Genomic DNA, 21,426 nt, shown 5'->3' on the forward strand with positions numbered 1-21,426 from the left:
GAGCCGATACAATACCCCAGATCTTACGATCATGGGAAAAAAACAAGTATGGTTCGTCAATGTTGCAATCCCAGGCGAAAGAAGGATTTACAAGAAGTAACTGGAAAAGTGGTTTGTTGTAGGTTTTCCGGGCTATATGGCCATGTTCTAGAGGCATTCTCTCCTGACGTTTCGCCTGCATCTATGGCAAACTTCCTCAGAGGTAGTGAGGTCTGTTGGAAGTAGAAAAATGGGTTTATATATCTGTGGAAAGACCAGGGTGGGACAAAGGACTTTTGTCTGCTGGAGCTAGGTGTGAATGTTTCAACTGACCACCTTGATTAGCATTTGATGGCTTGGAAGTGCCTGAGGGGATCTTTCTTTGAGAGGTGATTTGATGTGCCTGATTGTTTACTCTCTGTTGTTTTGCTGTTGTAAGTTTTGAGTTTTTTCATACTGGTAGCCAAATTTTGTTCATTTTCATGGTTTCTTCCTTTCTGTTGAAATTGTCCACATGCTTGTGGATTTCAATGGCTTCTCTGTGTAGTCTGACATGGTGGTTGTGCGAGTAGTCCAGCATTTCTGTGTTCTCAAATAATATGCTGTGTCCAGGTTGGTTCATCAGGTGCTCTGCTATGGCTGGTTTCTCTGGTTGAAGTAGTCTGCCGTGCCGCCTTTCATGTTCCTGGATTCTTGTTTGGGCGCTGCGTTTGGTGGTCCCTATGTAGACTTGTCCACAGCTGCATGGTCTACGGTAGACTCCTGCAGAGGTGAGAGGATCCCTCTTGTCCTTTGCTGAACGAAGCATTTGTTGGATTTTCTTGGTGGGTCTGTAGATAGTTTGTATGTTGTGTTTCCTCATCAGCCTCCCTATGCGGTCAGTGGTTCCCTTGATGTATGGCAGTGACACTTTTCCTCTGGGTGGATCTTCATCTTTACTCTTGTGGCTTGTTCTTGGTCTTGCAGCTCTTCTGATGTCTGAGGTGGAGTCTCCATTGGCCTGGAGAGCCCAGTTGAGGTGGTTCAGTTCATCTTGGAGGAGGTGGGGTTCGCAGATTCTTTTTGCACGGTCTGCCAAGGCTTTAATGGTGCTTCTTTTTTTCGACAATACATTCAACTGGAAAAGCTTACACAATATAGTGATTTAAAGATCGAACTGCAAAGACTCTGGTACAAGCCAGTCAAGGTGGTCCCTGTGGTGATCGGCACACTGGGTGCAGTGCCTAAAGACTTTAGCCTGCACTTAAAAACAATTGATGCTTACAAAATTACCATCTGTCAGCTGCAAAAGGCCGCCCTACTTGGATCTACATGCATTGTTCGCCAATACATCACACAGTCCTAGACACTTGGAAATGTCAGATGTGTGATCCAATACAACAACCAGCAGAGTGACCTTGTTTGCTGTGTACTAATCTTGTTGTGTATCAAATAATAATAATAATAATAATAGTAATAATAATAATAATAATAATAATGTTTATTTATACTCCACTTTATCTCTTCTGAAGGAGACTCAAAGCGGCAAATTGAATTAACTGCTTCCTGGTCTCGTTTCTGGAGAAGTGGAAAACAAACACAAACAGAGGAAAATGAGACAATTTCATGTTGAATTATACTTTTTTTTTTAAAAAAAAGAGAAAGGGCAGAAGATACATTGAGACCTCAATTTCCCAATGAGATATATATATGCATATACATATATATTGGTTGTCATAGAGTAAGAGATCGTTTAGTACAAGACCAACTAAGTGAGCTTTTACTGCTGGGAGAAAACAGGTGAGGAACAAGGAAGAAAACGAAAGAAAGTGGGAGCAAGTGCTTCGAAATGCAATATATAAATATCATCTACGTGGGTTTTACATACAGATAGCGCTACTTCGGGATGCGGCGGAAGGGAAAGAAGCCAAAGTTCTTTTACAAAAACAAGCCCAAAATTCAGAGACACTCTCAGCTTGCAGTCAAAAGAAGTGAGTTTGCAGAAGTTGGCCAAAGCCTTGATCCTCATGACTTGGAAAAGTTACTTTTTACAGGGTCAATATCCCTTTTAGGGGCGCATTCTGAACATCAGAAATAGGAGGAATATTAGGCCAGAGATGGATAGAATGACTTTTCCAACAATGTATCTACACAGAAGAATTAATGCAGTTTGACTCCACTTTAAGTGCTACACCTCGATGCTATGGAATCTGGGAGTTGTGGTTTTCCAAGGTTTTTAGCTTTCTCTGCCAGAGAGTGCTGGTGCCTAACTGCATTAATTCTATAATGTACGCCGTAAGTCCTCTGCTTATTCCCTTGCCTACCTTTACCTCTTAGGCTGCTTCTACACTGCCATATAATCCAGATTATCAAATCAGACAATTCACGTTATCTGCTTTGAACTGGATTATATGAGTCTACAATGTCATATAATCCAGTTCAAAGCAGACAATCTGGATTTAGCAGTGTAGAAAGAGCCTTACACTAGAATTAATGCCACATGACACCACCTTAATGCTATGGATTCCTGGGATTTGTAGTTTGGAGAAGCACTTGCACTCTTTAGCAGAGAAGGGTAATAATAATAAACCTTGTAGAACTACAATTTCCAAGATTCCTTAGCACTGAGCCATGACTGCTCAAGTGGGGTTCAAACTGCATAAATTCTACAATAGAGACATCGTATTCCACAGCTGGGGAAAACCACAGTAATAGGTGGAAACGAAGGCATCTCCATTCCCTTTTAGTCCCTCTTACCTCCTCCATAATTCAAATTTTAGGCATTCAAGTTTCTTGGGGCAGGGAAAACACCAAAATACTGTTGTATCAAGTCCAAACTCTGTCTCTCTATTCCAAGAAAGTCATTTTTCTAAAAACCAACCACTAAATCAGAAGTTACCCAATTGGATTTAGGTGGAAAAAGATCTACTTTTAGGGAACCGGACCCCCAGGTTGAGAAACACTGATTTAAATCCTTCTTCAGCCATGAAAACCCACAGGGTAACTTTTGAGTGGTCACAGGCTCTCCATCCGACAAAATCCCGAGATAGAATCATAGAGTTGGAAGAGACCTCGTGGGGCATCCAGTCCAACCCACTGCCAAGAAGCAGAAAAATCACATACAAAGCAGAAAGCCTTGGGTGGCCCATTAAATCGTAAACAAAAAGTAAAGGTTTTAAGAAGTTAGCGTGGTTTGACTACAACTCTAGAGACCAGGGTTCGACTCAGCCGTGGAAACCTAGTGGGCGACTTTGGGCAAGTCTCACTCTTTCAGCTTCAGATGGAGATTAAGGCAAACCTCTCTGAGCAATGATAGGATCACCATAAGCTGGGAATGACTTGACTGCACAAGCACAGCAAAACAAAATTGAACTCGCAAGCTTTCCGTTTCAAAACCAAAAAATCCTATCCCTGAAAATCCCTAGACTTTTTTCCTTTCCAGCAGTACATCATTTGGGCAGGATGCTGTTATTTATATGCATCGGAAAGGGAGAGATCTTTGCTGAGCTACAACAAATCAGTTGTAGGCCAACTGGAAGAGTTGTAGTTGCTGGGATTGATAGTTCACCTATCAATCCCAACTGGAAGAGCCAGGTCCATCTGCCTCCGAACCCAGCAGTGAGGAGTCTTCGCAGGAAGAGAAAGGAGGTTGTGTCCATCCAGGATGGTCACTCTCCGGTGCACTTCTTGTCTCTCAGATGTGCAGACAAACACCGGACGTAAACATTGGATCAGACGTTTCCAGTCTAGCCTCCTGCGTCTTCTTCGCAGTGGCTGATCCAATGCTCCTGGAAAGCCCATAAGTGTGATGTGAGAGATGTAACTTTCCCAAGCTACTCACTGATGGTGAAATATAGAGGATACAGCTGAGATATCAGGAGACTGGATGGAGACTCTGCCTCTATTCCAAAAGTACCCCAATTGAGAAAGGCGATGGTCACAAACCTGGACAGTCTTTACCTTCCCCAATTCTGTCGTTCCCCTTGTTCATTCCCCTATGATGTGGGTTTTCTTGTGGGCAACTAGGTAGAGGCCCCGGGTGAAGCTCTTCCCACAGTCAAAGCACTTGTAGGGTTTCTCCCCCCGGTGGGTGCGTTCGTGCGCCGTCAGGTTGGAGCTGCGCCGGAAAGCCTTGCCGCAGTCGGCGCAGGTGTAGGGCTTCTCCCCCGTGTGGGTCCGCTCGTGGACAATGAAATCTGAGCTCCAGCGGAAGCTCTTCCCACAGTCGGCGCAGGTGTAGGGCTTCTCCCCTGTGTGGGTCCGCATGTGGGTAGTAAGGTTTGAGTTGCGATTGAAGCTCTTGCCGCAGTCGGCGCACTGGAAGGGCTTCTCTCCCGTGTGGATCTTCTTGTGGCGGATGAAGTGGGAGCGGTGGTCAAAGCTCTTCCGGCAGTCCTGGCACTTGTAGAGACGCTCCTCGGAGTGGATCCGCCGACGGAGGACCACGCAACGCTTCGGGCGCTGCCCCTCCGCCGTCCGCCCTTGGAAGAGGATCTCGCCAAGGTTCGCGTAGTCCACGCGGCACGGGACGGGCTCTGGGGCTCTCTTCGAGGGGAGGATCCCCTGCAGACGCTCTGCCCGAGGCTGGTTTTCAGAGGACTTGCCTGACTCGCGGTGCTGGGAGAGATTCTCCCGGGGTTTGGGAAGCAACATCCTCCCAGGTGGCTCTCGTTCGAGATATTCCTGATGCCCCAAAACATGCCTCTCTGAGTCATTCAGCAGCCTGCTCCCTGCTGAAACAAGAGATTACCAGTATTATTGTTGTTGTTGTTGTATTTATTTATTCATTTATTTATTTACACTATTTGTATAATGCTTTTCTCACCCCAGGGAAAACTCAAAGCAGTTTACAAAAAATAATGGCCAAATTCAATAAACCAAATCATAAATCTACTACTAACATGAGGGGGACATGAAGGAAGCCTCCTCGCAGGATTGCAAGACATCCGGGCGCCCCCTGGGCAACATCTTTGTAGACGGCTGATTCTCTCACTCCAGAAGCAACCAGAAGCAACTTGCAGCCAGTGAAGACATCCACCCTTGCGCTATGCTACTCTGCTGCTGAGTATGCATGCCTGGTGTGGAACACATCTCACCACGCTAAAACAGTAGGTGTGGCTCTTAATGAGACATACCGCATTATCACGGGTGTCTGCGCCCTACACAGTAGTTTGTTATAACAGAGCCGCTTAACTTGCTGACTGAAAGATTGGCGGATCGAATCTGGGGATCAGGGTCAGCTCCAGCTGTTATCCCCAGCTCCTGCCAACCTAGTAGTTTGTAAACATGCAAATGTGAGTAGATCAATAGATACCGCTTCAGTGGGAAATAATGGTGCTCCATGCAGTCATGCCGGCCACATGACCTTGGAGGTGTCTACGGACAACGCCAGCTCTTTGGCTTAGAAATGGAGTTCAGCACCATCCCTCAGAGTCAGACACGACTGGACTTCATGTCAAGGAGAAACCTTTACTTTTTATATTTTCTGGAGACCCCTGACTGATGTTGCTCTTCCCTGAACAGGAGTCAGTGCAAAAGGAGCAGACAAATCCACCGAGGCAATAAAAATACGACATAAGCTCTCCTTTACCTTGCTTCCGAGAAGCGCCCAGGCAGACCTGCTGCACCCGCGGGAAATTCACTGCCATCTCTTCGAAGGAATCCAGAATCTGGAGCGGCACAAGAAGAGTGGCAGTGTCATTCAATATATGTATATATATATATGAAAACTTCATCCCTCCTTCCAGGTGTTTTGGACTGCAACTCCCACAATGTCTAACAGCCTACCGGGAGTTGGAGTCCAAAACACCTGGAAGGCCCAAGTTTGCCCATGTCTGAACCATCCCTTCCAGGTTAAGCAAACTACAAAGCATCCTTACCAGCTGCCGTGGCCTCTCAGCCTCTTGCTGCCGGAGCAGAAAGCCCTCTGCCAGGGCCACCGCCTGGGCACAGGTCTCTGGGCCTCGTTCCCGCACGCAACCCTGGATCTCTGGCGGCAAAACGGCCAGGAACTGCTCCAGGATCAGCAGCTCCAGGATCTGCTCCTTGGTGTGCCGCTCGGGCTTGAGCCACCGGTGGCAGAGCTCCCGGAGCCGGCTGCAGACCTCCCGGGGGCCCTCGGCCTCCTGGTAGCAGAAATGCCGGAAGCGCTGGCGCTGAGTCTCTGGGCCGGCTTCCTCTTCTTCCAGAACCTCCTCTTTCACCTTCCAGGCAAGGGCTGGCGACTGAGCCGACTTGCCCGAGACGTGGAGCCCCTTTGGGCTACTGAAAGCCACCAACTCGGTGTTGCCCCAGCCGGCATGCGGGGACTGGACCACCTTCAGGAACTCCTGCCACTGGGACTCCCAGCGCTGCGCCAAGCCTTCGTCTGGCTCCTGCTTAATCTGCTCCGGTGCCATCAACCTTAGGATCTCCTTGGCACCGTCGGCCTGAATGCCCCGTGGGACCTTCCTCGCCCCTTCGGAGGGTTTGGCACACATGGAGCTCTTCTCCTCCATTTTCAGCCTCGGCTCCCGGGCAGCTTGGAAGTGGAGACGAAGGCCCGGCGGCGAACAGCCCTCTTTGAAAAGCGCTTTCTTGGAGGCCATAGAGTGGCCTTATCCCATCTCAGGCCTGGATCCAAGTTTCTCCTTGGCCGGATGCTTGTCACTCCAGATGACTAAGTTCTGTTCGGCCTCCGAGTTGCAGGTGGATTTCCAGTTGTGTTCAACGCAAGTGTTGCGGAGTGTAAATCTGGAAAGTTACAATTTTTTACTGGTGCCACAAGTAAGTACGTGTTCACCAAAGAGCTTCTCCGACAAACACGAAGATCTGTCCACTATGAAAAGAAAGAAAAGACAGAGAGGGAGAACAGAGGGAAAAAAGGAAAGATTTATTTAGTACATAGATACAAATAAAACAATTATAAATATATTGTCGAAGGCTTTCATGGCCAGAATCACTGGGTTGTTGTAGGCTTTTTCGGGCTATATGGTCATGGTCTAGAGGCATTCTCTCCTGACGTTTCGCCTGCATCTATGGCAAGCATCCTCAGAGGTAGTGAGGTCTGTTGGAACTAGGAAAAAGGGTTTATATATCTGTGGAAGGACCAGGGTGGGACAAAGAACTCTTGTCTGCTGGAGCTAGGTGTGAATGTTCCTAGTTCCAACAGACCTCACTACCCCTGAGGATGCTTGCCATAGATGCAGGCAAAACGTCAGGAGAGAATGGCTCTAGACGATGGCCATATAGCCCGAAAAAAACTACAACAACCCAATTATAAATATACATTAAAATCAGCTTGCCAGATTAAAATCACCAGAATTAAAATCGTCGTCCAAAGCAGTCCAAGTCCGGTCCAATAAATCTTCTTTCCCAGTAAACAAACTATTCTGTTAATGCCTGATCCCATAACCAGGATTTAAGTTTGTTCCAGAAGATCAGGAGGGAGGGATCAGATCTAACTTCATTGGGGAGGGAGTTCCACAACTGTGGGGCCACCACAGAGAAGTCCCTGTCTCTCATTCCCACCAAACGCAACTGCGATGGCGGTGGGACCGAGAGCAGGACCTCCCTGGATGATCTTAAGATCCTAGATGGTTTATAAGGGGAGATATGTTCATACAGGTAAACTGGGCCGGAAGGAGGGAAGGGAGGGAGGGAGGGAAGAAGGATTGGAAAAGGAGGGAGGGAGGTAGTGGAAGAAGGGAGGACTGAAAGATAGACAACAACATGGAAGAAAAGGAAATAAAATTAACTACATTCTGGCTTCCTCTCAAATTAACAAAACAGGCAAACAACAGGAAGGAAAGGCAGTACTGTGTAGTGATCAGAGCAACAATGGGAACTGCATGCCCTTTGAAAATGTGTTGGCTTCCACTTCCCAGCAGAGCAGATACAGCACAGCCAAAGTTGAGAAAATGCTAGGAGCTCACGTCCAATAGCATCTGAAATACGGCATGACTCTTGCTGCAGTTTATTTTATTTATCGTGTCAGGAGAGAACCAAAACAGTTGCACTGCATTAAAACAAACAAACAAAACACAAAGTTTGCAGACTTGGTATTCTATTAAATGTCCTTTGACCAGTAGCTGGCCACTTGGAGTGCCTCTGGTGTTGCTGCAAGGAGGTTGCATTGCAGTAGGTGGTCTGTGGGTTGCTCTTCTCCACATTCGCATGTCATGGATTCCACTTTGTAGCCCCATTTCAGATTGTAGCCCCATTAAGATTGGCTCTGCATCTCATCCTGCCAGAGCGCAGTCTGTTCAGTGCCTTCCAAGTCGCCCAGTTTTCTGTGTGCCCAGGGGGAACTCTCTCATTTGATATCAGCCATTGATTGAGGTTCTGGGTTTGAGCCTGCCACTTTTGGACTCTCACTTGCTGAGGTGTTCCAGCGAGTGTCTCTGAAGATCTTAGAAAACTATTTCTTGATTTAAGCCGTTGGCATGCTGGCTGATACCCGAGGATGGGCCGGAGGATGTCACTGCCTTGGTCCTTTCACTAAGGCCATTCAATGCTAATCAAGGTGGCCAATTGCAACATTCTTAATTGTTTCAAACATACAAGGGTTTGTTCTCCCACTCTGGACATTCCACAGATATATAAACACAATTTTCCAAGCTTCCAACAGACTTCACAACCTCTAAGTATGCCTGCCATAGATGCAGGCGAAACGTCAGGAGAGAATGCTTCTGGAATATGGCCATAGAGACTGGAAATTTTACAACAACCCAACAACAACAACAACAACATTTTTATTTCTTAACCACTTCTTCTCGTGGCTCAAGGGAGGTTACAACATAATCAAAACACATAATCATTGTAAAAATACCACAAATACACATATTAAAATGTACTTCTATAAAAGATACAAACTATGTCTCAAACAGTAATAATAATTACTATTATTTCCTCCTCTGCACAAATCTCGATACGAAAATCCAGGGATAGGGTCACCATAAACCTGGATGAATATAGCTGTTTAGATTTGGGACTCATCCCCATTATGGTTATCTATGCAACAAATACAGGGATTCCAAAATCAGGAGAAAAATAGTATCCAAAATCCTAAACACTTCTTCCACTTCCAAGCATTTTATACAAGGGAGGCTCTATTACAGTGTTTCTCAACCTTCCAAATACCGCAACCCTTAATACAGTTCCTCCTGTTGTGGTGACGCCCAACTATAGCATTATTTCTGTTGCTACTTCATAACTGTAAATTTGCTACTGTTATGAATCGTCATGTAAACATCTGAAATGCAGGATGTATTTTCATTCACTGGACTAAATTTGGCACAAATACCCAATACACCCAAATTAGAATACTGGTGAGGTTGGAAGGGGGATTGATTTTGTCATTTGGGAGTTGTAGTTGCTGGGATTTATAGTTCACCTACGATCAAAGAGCATTCTCCCTTGAACCCCACCAATTGAACCAAACTGGGCACACAGTTCTCCCACGACCAACAGAAAATACTGGAAGGGTTTGGTGGACTTTTGACTTTTTGGTGGACCTTGACTTCTGGAGTTGTAGTTCAACTACATCTAAAAAGCACTGTGGACACGATGATGGATCTGGACCAAACTTGACAGAAAGACTCAATATGCCCAAAGGTGGATGCTGGTGGAATTTGGGGGGAAATAACCCTTGACATTTGGGAGTTGTCGTTGATGGGATATATAGTTCATCTACAATCAAAAGCATTCTGAACCCCGCCAACAATGGAATTTAACCAAACTTGGCACACATAACTCCCATGACCATCAGAAAATACTGGAAGGGTTTGGTGGACATTGACCATGACTTTGGGAGTTGTAGTTCATCTTCAACCCGAGAGCACTGTGGACTCAAACAATTATGGATCTGGACCAAACTTGGCACAAATAGTTAATGTGCCCAAATCTGAACACTGGTGGAGTTTGAGGACATTTGGGAGTTGTACTTTCTGGAATTTATGGTTCGCCTACAATCAAAGAGCATTCTGAACCGCAGCAACAATAGAATTGGGCCAAACTTCCCACTCAAAACCCCCCGAAAATTTTGTTTTTTCTGATGGTCTTTGGCGACCCCTCATGCCCCCCCCCAAGGGTCCCAACCCCCAGGGTCTCGTGGTCTGACCATTGGGCCATGACTCCAGGACCAGAATTCAAATCCCTGCTCTGCCATGGAAAGGCAAAGGGTGATCTTGAGCAAGTCACACTCTCTCAGCTTCAGAGGGAAGCAAAGGCAACCCTTCCTTACACACACAAAAACAGGAAAGCAGTATAGATCCAGTCTTAGGTTCCTTCCAGACAAGCCTTATATCCCAGGATCTGATCCCAAGTTTTTCTGATTTAACTGGATTATATGAGTCCGCAGTGAGAGATAATCTGGGATAAACAGAAAACCTGGAATCAGATCCTGGGATATAGGGCCTGCCTGGAAGGGCCCTTCCACACACCCCAGAATATCAAGGCAGAAAATCCCACAATATCTGCTTCGAATTGGGTTATCGGAGTCCACACTCAGATAATGTGGGATTTCCTGCCTTGATATCAAGGCTGTATGGAAGGGCCCTAGATTATTATTGACACCATTTGAACTGCAAGTGGTTCAATACTATGGAGTCCCTGGCACAGTGGGTTAAACTTGTTGCTAAACCTGCGACCGAAAGGTCGCAGGTTCGAAGCTGGTGAGCAGGGTGAGCTCCTGCTGTCAGCCCCATCTCCTGCCAACCTAGCAGTTCGAAATCATGCAAATGTACATAGATCAATAGGAATCGCTCTGGCAGGAAAGTAATGGCTCTCTAGGCAGTCATGCAGGCCATATGACCTTGGAGGTGTCTATGGACAACGCCGACTCTTCTCTTAGAAATGGAGATGAGCACCAACCTCCAGTGTCAGATATAGCTGGACTTAATGTTAGGGGAAAAACTTTACCTTTACCAATACTACAGGATTATGGGATTTGTAGTTTGGGACTCTTTGGCAGAAAAGGCCTTGCAGGATTTCCTAGCATTGAGTGTCAAACTGCAATCATTCTGCAGTGTAGATGCAACCCTTTGGAAGCCTTTCTCCCTTCTCTCCATCATTGGCATTGCATGCAATATACATATATATTTAGAAAAACATCATAATAAATACTATTTTTGCATTATTATTATTATTCTTTAGTATTAGGTTGGGAATGATTCTTTTCTACTCACTTCAATATGGGTCTCCTGCACCTTTGGCTGCAGCTGCACCACCAAAAGGGAGGCCTTTGGAGATGAAAAGGGAAGGAAAGGAAGAAGGAAGGAAGGAAAGAAGGAGCCCACTTTCTGCAAAAAGGGAGAGAAGGAATGGGGACTGAAGGCGGAAGAGGAAAGGAAGGAAGGAAGGAAGGAAAGGGGGGGGGGGACTTTGCTCCCTTGGCAGGCTCCCCCCTGCTTTCTCCCTTCCTCCCCCCAAAAGGCCTCTCTACACATCTCTGGCATCTCTATAGGCTTAACCCTTTGAGAGCCCCACATTCTCCCCAGATACACCTCCCCCTTCCTTCTGCAGGAAAGGGGTGCTTTTGCCCTTCAAGCCATGCCGGACTGCAACTCCCATCATCCCCAGGCAACCCAGTAAAATCATGGGAGTTGCAACCTTCAATTCCACTGAGCTTTCTAAATTGGGTGCAGATTATAGGAGCCTTTGTGCATTATTGGATTGCATCCCCAGACAAGCTAGAAATATGATGGGAGTTGCAACCTTCATGCAACACTATGCTGCAATTCCACTGAGCCTTCCAAGTTGGGTGCAGATTATAGGAGCCTTTGTGCATTATTGGACTACAACTCCCACAGAACTAGGATGGGAGTTGCAGCCTTCATGCACTACTGTGCTGCAATTCCACTGAGTCTTCTAGGTTGAGTGTGATTATAGGAGGCTTCGTGCATTATTGGATTGCAGCTCCCATCATCCCCAGACAAGCTAGAAATATGATGGGAGTTGCAACCTTCATGCACCACTGTGCTGCAGCACCAATTAGCCTTCTGAATTGGCTGGAGGTGAAAGGAGCCATCATGCATTGCTGGATTGCAACTCCCATCATCCCCAGACAAGCTAGAAATATGATGGGAGTTGCAACCTTCATGCAACACAATGCTGCAATTCCACTGAGCCTTCTAGGTTGAGTGCAGATTATAGGTGCCTTTGTGCATTATTGGATTGCAAGTCCCACCATCCCTAGACAAGCTAGAAATATTATGAGAGTTGCAACCTTCATTCACCATTGTGCTACAGCACCAATTAGTCTTCTGGCTTGGCAGGAGATGATAGCAGCCTTTATGCATTACTGGATTGCAATTCCCATCATCCCTATGGGTAGGCTGGGGATAATGAATGTTGCAGTCTGGCCAGATTGGAGAATCTGTTTGGAGATTTTGCAAAACAGGCTGAAATTTAATGAGTGCAACGGTGTCTTTCATGCCTCGCTGACTGCAACTCCCATCATCCCACCTGAGTTACTGGGGATGGTGGGAGCTGCAGTTTGGCCAGCTAAAGAATCTGTTTAGATTTTTTCCTCCCCAAAACAAACTGAAATTCAGTAGGGGCAACTCGGTGGTAGACTGCAACTCCCATCATTCCTCTGGCTTGGGTGAAGGGTGATGACAATTGCAATTTGGCCAGGCAGAAGAATCTACGTAGAGATTATAAGAATATTTATGTATTGTTGGACTGCAACTCCCATCACCCCTCTGGGTTGGGTGAGGGAAGATGGGAGTTGCAATTAAATTAAAATATTATTATAATAATGGAAATTAAAATAAAATAATAATGATAATAATAATAATCAGAAATAAAAAGTGAAAATGGCAGTAAGAGGAAGTCCGTTTTCTTTAAGCAGAACTAGAACTTTCAAACACCTCCAACTATTTTGTGACATTACAGCTTTCTAGGCTGCAAAGTCAATGGTTAAGCATGGTGGGAGTTGCAGTGCAATTGAACTAGGTTGAAACCCAGACCTTCCCCCTTCAATTACCTGCAGTTACTACCTTAATAAATGTGAATTAATGAACCCATATGTTATGACCTCAGGGCAATGTAATTTAATGGGTTGTTGTAGGTTTTTTCGGGCTATATGGCCATGGTCTAGAGGCATTCTCTCCTGACGTTTCGCCTGCATCTATGGCAAGCATACTCAGAGGTAGTGAGGTCTGTTGGAACTAGGAAAAAGGGTTTATATATCTGTGGAAGGACCAGGGTGGGACAAAGGACTCTTGTCTGCTGGAGTTAGGTGTGAATGTTTCAACTGACCACCTTGATTAGCATATAATGTAATTTAATTATTTAATTAGCAAAAGAAAACTTAAGGTGAAAGAAAGGGAACAAAGTAAATGCGGGGGGGGGGGGGGGGGATAAGAATTGCTTCCTTGATGACTGCCTTCCTAATTTGCATTTATTTTAGAGCCAAATATATAAGAGTAGAAAACCTACGCAAGCCAATGGGATTCTCAGCTGTGTCAACAGTAGTGTTGAGAATGGGGAAAGTAATTGTCCCATTGTATCTGCAATGACATCTGCTATAGAATTCCAATATGCTGCTGACAAGGTAGTTTGTGCCCATTCAGAATAAATAATAATAATAATAATAATAATAATAATAATAATAATAAATTGTATTTGTATCCATGCCCCATCTTCCCGAAGGGACTCAGAGCATCTTTACTATAATAAGACCTATTTATTTTTGTATTTATTAGGATAATTTCTATCCTGTCCTTCTCGCCTCTGAAGAGGGACTCAGGATGGCTACCAACAGGCACCATGCAGTGCCAAACAATAAAACAAGCATAATATACAATTAAGCTACATTAAAAACAATTATAGATACATTAAAACAGTTCGACCTACAAGCCACTGAATTGGTTGAGACTCTAGGACAGCATTCATCAAGCTGGTGGTCGGGTCTCCAAGGGGGGGGGGGGTCACAAGGGGGGTTTCAGAGGGGTCACCAAAGACCATAAGAAAACACATATTTCTGATGGTCTTAGGAACCTCTTTGGCAAAGAAGGCTGAAGATCTCTCTGGCGGTCCTTCTCTTCCTTTTGGTGTTGGTGAATTACAACTCCCAGAATTCAAAACAGGCCCCCCCAACCTCACCAGTATTCAATGCTGGCCATGTAGGTAGTGTGCCAAGTTTGGTGCAGATCCATTGTGGGCTGCGTTCAGAGCACTCTTTGTAGGTGAACTATAAATCCCAGCAACTACAACTCCTAAATGTCAAGGTGTATTTTCCTCAAACTCCACCAATGTTCACATTCAGGCATATTGAGTATTTGTGCCAAGTTAGGTCCAGATCCAACATTGTTTGAGTCCGCAGTGCTCTCTGGGTGTAGGGGAACTACAACTCCCAAACTCAAGGTCAATGCCCACCAACCCCTTCCAGAATTTTCTGTTGGCCATGTAGGTAGTGTGCCAAGTTTGATGCAGATCCATTGTGGGCTGGGTTCAGAGCGCTCTTTGATTGTAGGTAAACTATAAATCCCAGCAACTACAACTCCCAAATGTCAAGGTGTATTTTCCTCAAACTCCACCAGTGTTCACATTCGGGCATATTGAGTATTTTGCCAAGTTTGGTCCAGATCCAACATTGTTTGAGTCCGCAGTGCTCTCTGGATGTAGGGGAACTACAACTCCCAAACTCAAGGTCAATGCCCACCAACCCCTTCCAGAATTTTCTGTTGGCCATGTAGGTAGTGTGCCAAGTTTGATGCAGATTCATTGTGGACTGGTTTCTGAGTGTTCTATGATTGTAGATGAACTATAAATCCCAGCAACTACAACTCCCAAATGTCAAAGTCTATGTTCCTCAGACTTCACCAGTGTTTACATTTGGGCATATTGAGTATTTGTGCCAAGTTAGGTCCAGATCCAACATTGTTTGAGTCCACAGTGCTCTCTGGATGTAGGTGAACTATAACTCCCAAACTCAAGGTCAATGCCCATCAAAACACTTTCAGTATTTTCTGTATGGTCATGGGAGTTATGTGTTCACATTTGGGCATATTGAGTATTTGTGCCAAGTTAGGTCCAGATCCAACATTGTTTGAGTCCTCAGTGCTCTATGGATGTAGGGGAACTATAACTCCCAAGCTCAAGGTCAATGCCCACCAACCCCTTTCAGTATTTTCTGTTGGCCATGTAGGTAGTGTGCCAAGTTTGGTGCTGACCTATTGTGGGCTGGGTTCAGAGAGCTCTTTGATTGTAGGTGAACTACAAATCCTAGCAACTACAACTCCCAAATGTCAAGGTCTATTTCCCCCCAACTCCATCAGTATTGACATTTGGGCATATTGAGTATCTTGGAGGCTGTGCTTCCCTTTTGACTCCCATCCTGCAGGCCTGCCTCTCAGGCCCATTTCCCAAACCCTAAATACCCCCATTAGGATGGCCATTCCCTCCTGATCACTTTTCAATGGCTTTGCAAAGGTCCAGCTGGAAGGAAGAAGGCAGAGCTTAATTCCTTCTTCTTCTTGGAAGGACAAATCCTGCAAAGGAACTTCCCAGTTGGCTCCCAGGCCTTGGAAAAGAGGAGGGTCAGCCTGCAAAATTGCAAACCCCTCCCTTTCTTAAAAAAATAAAATCTGTTATCCTGGGTTACTTATTCCCTTTGCAAGCTGCAACTTGGGAGTCTTCGCCTTGCAGGTGAGTTGCAAATGAGGCCTGATTGTGGGAACATCAAGACACGTGTATGCTGCAAAGGTGGGCCCTTTCTAAGAAGGCTGCATCTACAATAGTGTGCATTCAGTGCAGTTGGATACTTCTTTGACTGCCTTATCTAAATGTCACGAGATCCTGGGATTTGTAGTTTGGGCAGAGAAGGCTAAGGTCCTTGGAAAACTACAAACCCCGGTATCCTATTCCTGTTAGTGGTGCCAAACCGAATTACTGCTGGAGTGTAGATGCAACACAGGAGAAGGTGGGCTAAAAACACTTTCTGGAAGTTCTTGAGTAAGAGAGAGAGAGGAAAAGCTTTTCCATATGTGTTGTTTGTATATTATATTATTGTTGTTGTATTATTTTATTAATTATATGTGTTATTGTTTATGTGTGCATATATATGTATGTATATATGTGTATGTATATATATTACAATAATATACATTATACAATATATATGTGTGTGTGTATATGTGTGTGTATATATATTACAATAATATACAATATATATGTGTGTATGTGTGTATATATGTGTGTATGCATGTTATGGAATATATTATTACTTTATTATTAATTAATTGTGTTATTGTATAATATATATGTGTGCATATATATGTATATGTATATATGTGTATGTATATATATTACAATAATATACATTATACAATATATATGTGTGTATATATATATATATATTACAATAATATACAATATATACATGTGTATATATGTGTGTGTGCATGTTATGGAATTTATTATTGTATTATTTTATTATTAATTAGATGTGTTATTGTATAATATATATGTGTGTGTGTATGTGTGTATATATGTATATGTGTGTATATACATAGATTACAATAATATATATGTGTGTGTGTATATATATATATATATGTATATGTATATATATATATATATATATATATATACACACAATATATATGTGTGTGAATATGTGTGTGTGTGTGTGTGTGTGTATATATATAATTTTCCAAAGGAGACTCAAAATGGCTCTATATATCACAAGTATAATGCCACTGTTCATGGAGGTTTAAATCCTTGTTCTTAGGGTGTATCTACACTGTAGAATTAATGCAGTTTGGCGCCACTTTAACTACATTGCTCCATGTTAAGGAACATATTATTATTATTGTATTATTTTATTGTATTATTAATTATGTGTTATTGTATAATATATGTGTGTGTGTGTGTGTGTATGTAGCTATGTGTATACACATATATTACAATAATCTATATTATAATATATATATGTGTGTGTGTGTGTATGTGTATGCCCAAAGGAGACTCAAAATGGCTCTATAAGTCACAAGTATAATGCCACTGTTCATGGAGGTTTCAATCCTTGTTCTTAGGGTGCATCTACACTGTAGAATTGATGCAGGATGGCGCCACTTTAACTACATTGGTTCCATGTTATGGAATCCTGAATTGTTGGGTCTCAGGCAGAGAAGGCCAGAGACCTTGAAAAACTACACCTCCCAGGATTTGATTGCATTGAGCCATGGCAGATAAGCTGGTGCCGAAATGCATTAATAATTCTATGAACTGGGTTGTTGTAGGTTTTTTTGGGCTATATAGCTATGTTCTAGAGGCATTTTCTCCTGACGTTTCGCCTGCATCTATGGCAAGCATCCTCAAAGGTAGTGAGGTCTATGAATGTTTCAATACTTTTATTTAATGCTTTTGGTGGGCTTTAATCCATTATGAGTTCGTCTTTAAGATGCCACAGATATCTCTTGCTTTGGGCAATGGTTTTCAGCTGCATGGCCCCAATGAAGCCTCCATGGATAGGAGCAGTATATCTTTAAATGACTGTTGAAGCTGGAGTCTTGCTTTGTCCAGCTTCTTGGAAACACTCAGGTATCCTTATTGGGCTGGGAATTGTGCCAAATATATATATTGGAAAGTCCTATATTAGCCATATGGGCAGTTTCAGATTTTGGGGGGTATTTTTGGATGTCAGAATCCAGGATAAGGGATAGTGAACTTGTAATTGAACCCCAAAAAAAGGGCTGGAGTAAAATGTGGGGAGAACATAACTTTGCATTTAGTTGAGGCTCTCATCAAGAGATATCCCTGCAAATACTACATATTACGAGAACAGTGTGGTGGTTTAATTATTCTAACAGTTTTGAATGATTTTATGTGATTTTAACTATTTTTAACTATTCTGTATTTCAGGGTTTATAGTTATATAAAATTAATTACTTCAGAATTAGAAGAAATATTTATTTACTTACTTACTTACTTACTTACTTACTTTGCTTCTATACCGCTGTATCTCAAGCCCGAAGGCGACTCACGGCGGTTCACAAACAGTAAAAACAGTAGAAACAGCAGTGGTTCCATACAACATATAACAATTGACGTAACACATTATCCATAAATTACCAATAAGCAATTACAATGCACAATTATTACAAAAAACAACCGTACCCAATCTTCTCATCATCCGAGCGTAGTCCAGGTTCGTCGTCCATTGTTCCATTCCTATGTTCCATTACCAGATTGCACTAAATTACTCAAACGCCTGCACAAACATCCAGGTCTTCACCTTTTTGCGGAATACCATTAGAGATGGTGCTAGTCTAATGTCCGTAGGAAGGGCGTTCCACAGCCGAGGAGCCACCACCGAGAAGGCCCTATCTCTCGTCCCCGCCAGCCGAGCTTGAGAAGCAAGCGGGATTGAGAGCAGGGTCTCCCCGGAAGATCTCAAAGTCCTGGTGGGTTCATAGGCAGAGATATTATTAATATTATTTCAGAATTATACACACACATGTATGCTGTGCATTTTAATAGTTTGAGCCGCATTGAGTCTTAGGAGGGAAAAGGGGTCAAAATATTATTACTAGTAATAAATACTATTTTTTCTAATGCTGAAGTAGGTAATAATAATAAATATTACTAACAAATATTATTTTTAATATTATTTGCTATTATTTATTTCAATTCTGAAATAATACTAATAAATAACTATTCTAATTCTAAAGTAGGTAATAATGAGTTATTTATATTATTTATAATTATTCTAATTCTGAAATAATATTAATAATTTATAATAATTCAGAAGTGGTTAATAATAAATATTTCAGAATTATAATAAATTATTATTTATTAATATTATTAAGCAGATAATCCACATTAGTAGTTATTAATAACTACATCTAATTCTGAAGTAGTTATTAACAAAGATTATTAATAAATATTCATTATTATAATTATGAAATGATACTAATAAATAATAATGTATTATAATTCTGAAGTAGTTGATAATAAATATTATTCATTAATATTATTTATTATTTATTATAATTTTGAAATAATAATAGTAATACTTCCTTTTTCCATTTTGCCTTGAACTAAATTCAAAGGACTTCCCCCAAAGCTGGGCTGATCTGCACTATGGAGCCCTGGGACTTATAGTTCCACAAGGTCAACTGCCAAAGAGTTTGTGTATGTCCTCAAAGTACAGCTCCCATATTTCCACAGCCATAAGGGACATAAAACTGGGTTAATTCTATAATGTAGATGCACCCTGATTTAGACTAAAAATAATATTTCGACTGCATCCAAAGAATAAGCTTTAAAATCAGTAGCAATGTAAGTTCTAGAACACAATCCCTTGTTTCCAAGTAAACTATGCTCCTGTTAAGGACGCAGACTCCCCTTTTGTCGCTAAGGCAGTTCTGCACTTGGTCTAAATCTCCTCTAAAGATTTGTTAATATCTGTTGTGAAAGCCCATTGTTTAGCTTATTAGGGTTGGCATTGACCTCTTGAAGTCGGGACATCAAGTGTTCTTAGGGAGACAAAAGGGAGCTTTTGCTTGTGAACTCACAGCTGGATCATCCCCAAATCCATTTAGAGGTGTCATAGATCAAGCGAGAGGTCTTAATCTCTGCCTGGGAGGCAAGGAACCATCCTAAACTGGTTCCGGTTATCCAAAGATAGGCTGTTTGTATGTGTGTGTCTTCACTGTAGAATTATTGCATTTTGACACCACTTTAACTCCTATGGCTCAATGCTATAAAATAAAGAGCAAAACTCAAAAAGCAGGAGAATTCCGGACAAGAATAAATCAGGGCCAGCTAACACCCCCCAACAAAGGACCCCCCCCCCCAGCAGGAAGCAGCCAGGCTTTGAAGCTGCAAGGCCATTCAGTGCTAATCAAGGTGGCCAACTGAAACATTCACACTTGTCTCCAACAGACAAGAATTCTTTCCTCCACCCTGGACATTCCACAGATAAATAAACCCCACTTGCCTAGTTTCCAACAGACCTCACAGCCTCTGAGGGTGCCTATTTATTTATTTCACAGTTTTCTATACTGAGCTTCTCAACCTCATTGAGGGACTCAGCCCGGTTTCCAGCCATAAAAAACATATACACTCATTAAAATATCATATATCACAATTACAAAAACAACTTTAAAAACACTATATATAAAACTACAGTGGTCAGTCGTCCGATTAAGATAGATGCAGGCGAAATGTCAGGAGAGAATGCTTCTGGAACATGACCACAGCCCCGAAAACTCACAGCAACTCAGTGTTAAGTTCCTCACCAAACTACAAATCTTACGCTTCCATAGCATTGAACCACTGCAAGTGGTGCCCAATGGTGTTAATTCTGCAGTGTGGATGCACCCAGGACAGTTTTGCAAAGGGGTGTGGTAGCAATCAACGGTAGCAAGGAAGTGTGTATTGAGTGTGTTGTCGAAGGCTTTCATGGCCAGACTCACTGGGTTGCTGTGAGTTTCCTAGGCTGTATGGCCATGTTCCAGAAGCAATCTCTCCTGATGTTTGTACTGGTGTATTATTATTGAGATTTACCAGACTTTGATCCCCTTGACTTAGTTTATCTTATATCCCGTTTTGCTTACCCACAATATGAGATTAACTTCAACGCCCACTCCTCCATCCTATTCTGACCAAGGCAGAATAGAGCATGGGTGGCATGACTTCCCTGGATCTAGGCACTAGACTCCTATTGATGCAGACCAAAATCCATTGGCTTCTTTTGCCGCCGCATGACATTGTTGGCTCATGTTTAACTTGCTGGTTGTTTACAACTCGAATCACGTTGAAGTCAGTGTCAGAATAGTGCTTTTGCTGTCATGCGCTGGGCCTGTAATACTTGTCTTTTGAACAAGACGTGCACTTTGTGCCCAGCGGGAAGCCAGGGTGCCTTGATAGAGGGGCCCTAAGGATTTTCCTCTGGAAGAGTCTTTAGAGGCTTGAAAGGTTTAACAAAGTCCTTAATTATTGAACAAATTAAACAAATACTTCTTCAGTCTTCACCGACAATCATACAAATGACTGGTGGCTTTCTTTATCTTGTCCACAAGGGACAGGCAACTGGCTTTGAGAACTATTTCTTTTCTTTTGAAAGGAAAACCCTTTTTTAACCTCTCCCAGGCAATCTACTCTCTAGGCTTTGCTGATGTGGGTCCTACTACCGGTTCCAAACTACGTCTTGGGTCCCGAGTAGACCCACCAGTCAAGGCTTTGTAGATTCTCTAGCTGGAGTTCTTTAGGTCTGCAAAATTGTTTCCCCTGAATGCTGTAAGGCTGAGAGGCTGTAAGTTCCCAGCCAGAGCTTTGGGACATTTCTCCTCGGAAGATGTTTCTACCGAAGCTGTTTCCCCCGAAGCTGTAGGGAATGAAGCTTTTCTGCAGGTGGAGCTGGTCCACGTCCTGTAGCTTAATTTCCTTCTGTAAGACTGAACTAAAAATGGCTCCCTCTCCTCCCAGGGCCCTGGGGAAAGGGGCGGAACCAAAACTTAACAATGATTGATGTAT

General features: G+C 43.2%; 1 protein-coding gene across 1 annotated transcript in view; it reads right to left on the reverse strand.

Annotated features, from left to right (window-relative positions):
• Nucleotides 1-2,831: 2,831 nt before the first annotated feature.
• LOC132766104 (zinc finger protein 850-like) overlaps nucleotides 2,832-21,426 on the reverse strand; it is a 56,239-nt gene continuing 37,644 nt past the window's right edge. The window contains exons 7-11 of the mRNA XM_067463928.1: nucleotides 11,124-11,237; nucleotides 6,713-6,775; nucleotides 5,838-6,554; nucleotides 5,549-5,627; nucleotides 2,832-4,691 (exon numbers count right to left, since the gene is read on the reverse strand). Of these exons, the coding sequence (XP_067320029.1) occupies nucleotides 3,946-4,691; nucleotides 5,549-5,627; nucleotides 5,838-6,554; nucleotides 6,713-6,775; nucleotides 11,124-11,237 (1,719 nt within the window). The 3' untranslated portion in view covers nucleotides 2,832-3,945. The remainder of the gene's footprint in view (nucleotides 4,692-5,548; nucleotides 5,628-5,837; nucleotides 6,555-6,712; nucleotides 6,776-11,123; nucleotides 11,238-21,426) is intronic.

Source organism: Anolis sagrei, chromosome 2 (genome assembly GCF_037176765.1).
Source record: "Anolis sagrei isolate rAnoSag1 chromosome 2, rAnoSag1.mat, whole genome shotgun sequence".
NCBI classification, from domain to species: Eukaryota; Metazoa; Chordata; class Lepidosauria; order Squamata; family Dactyloidae; genus Anolis; species Anolis sagrei.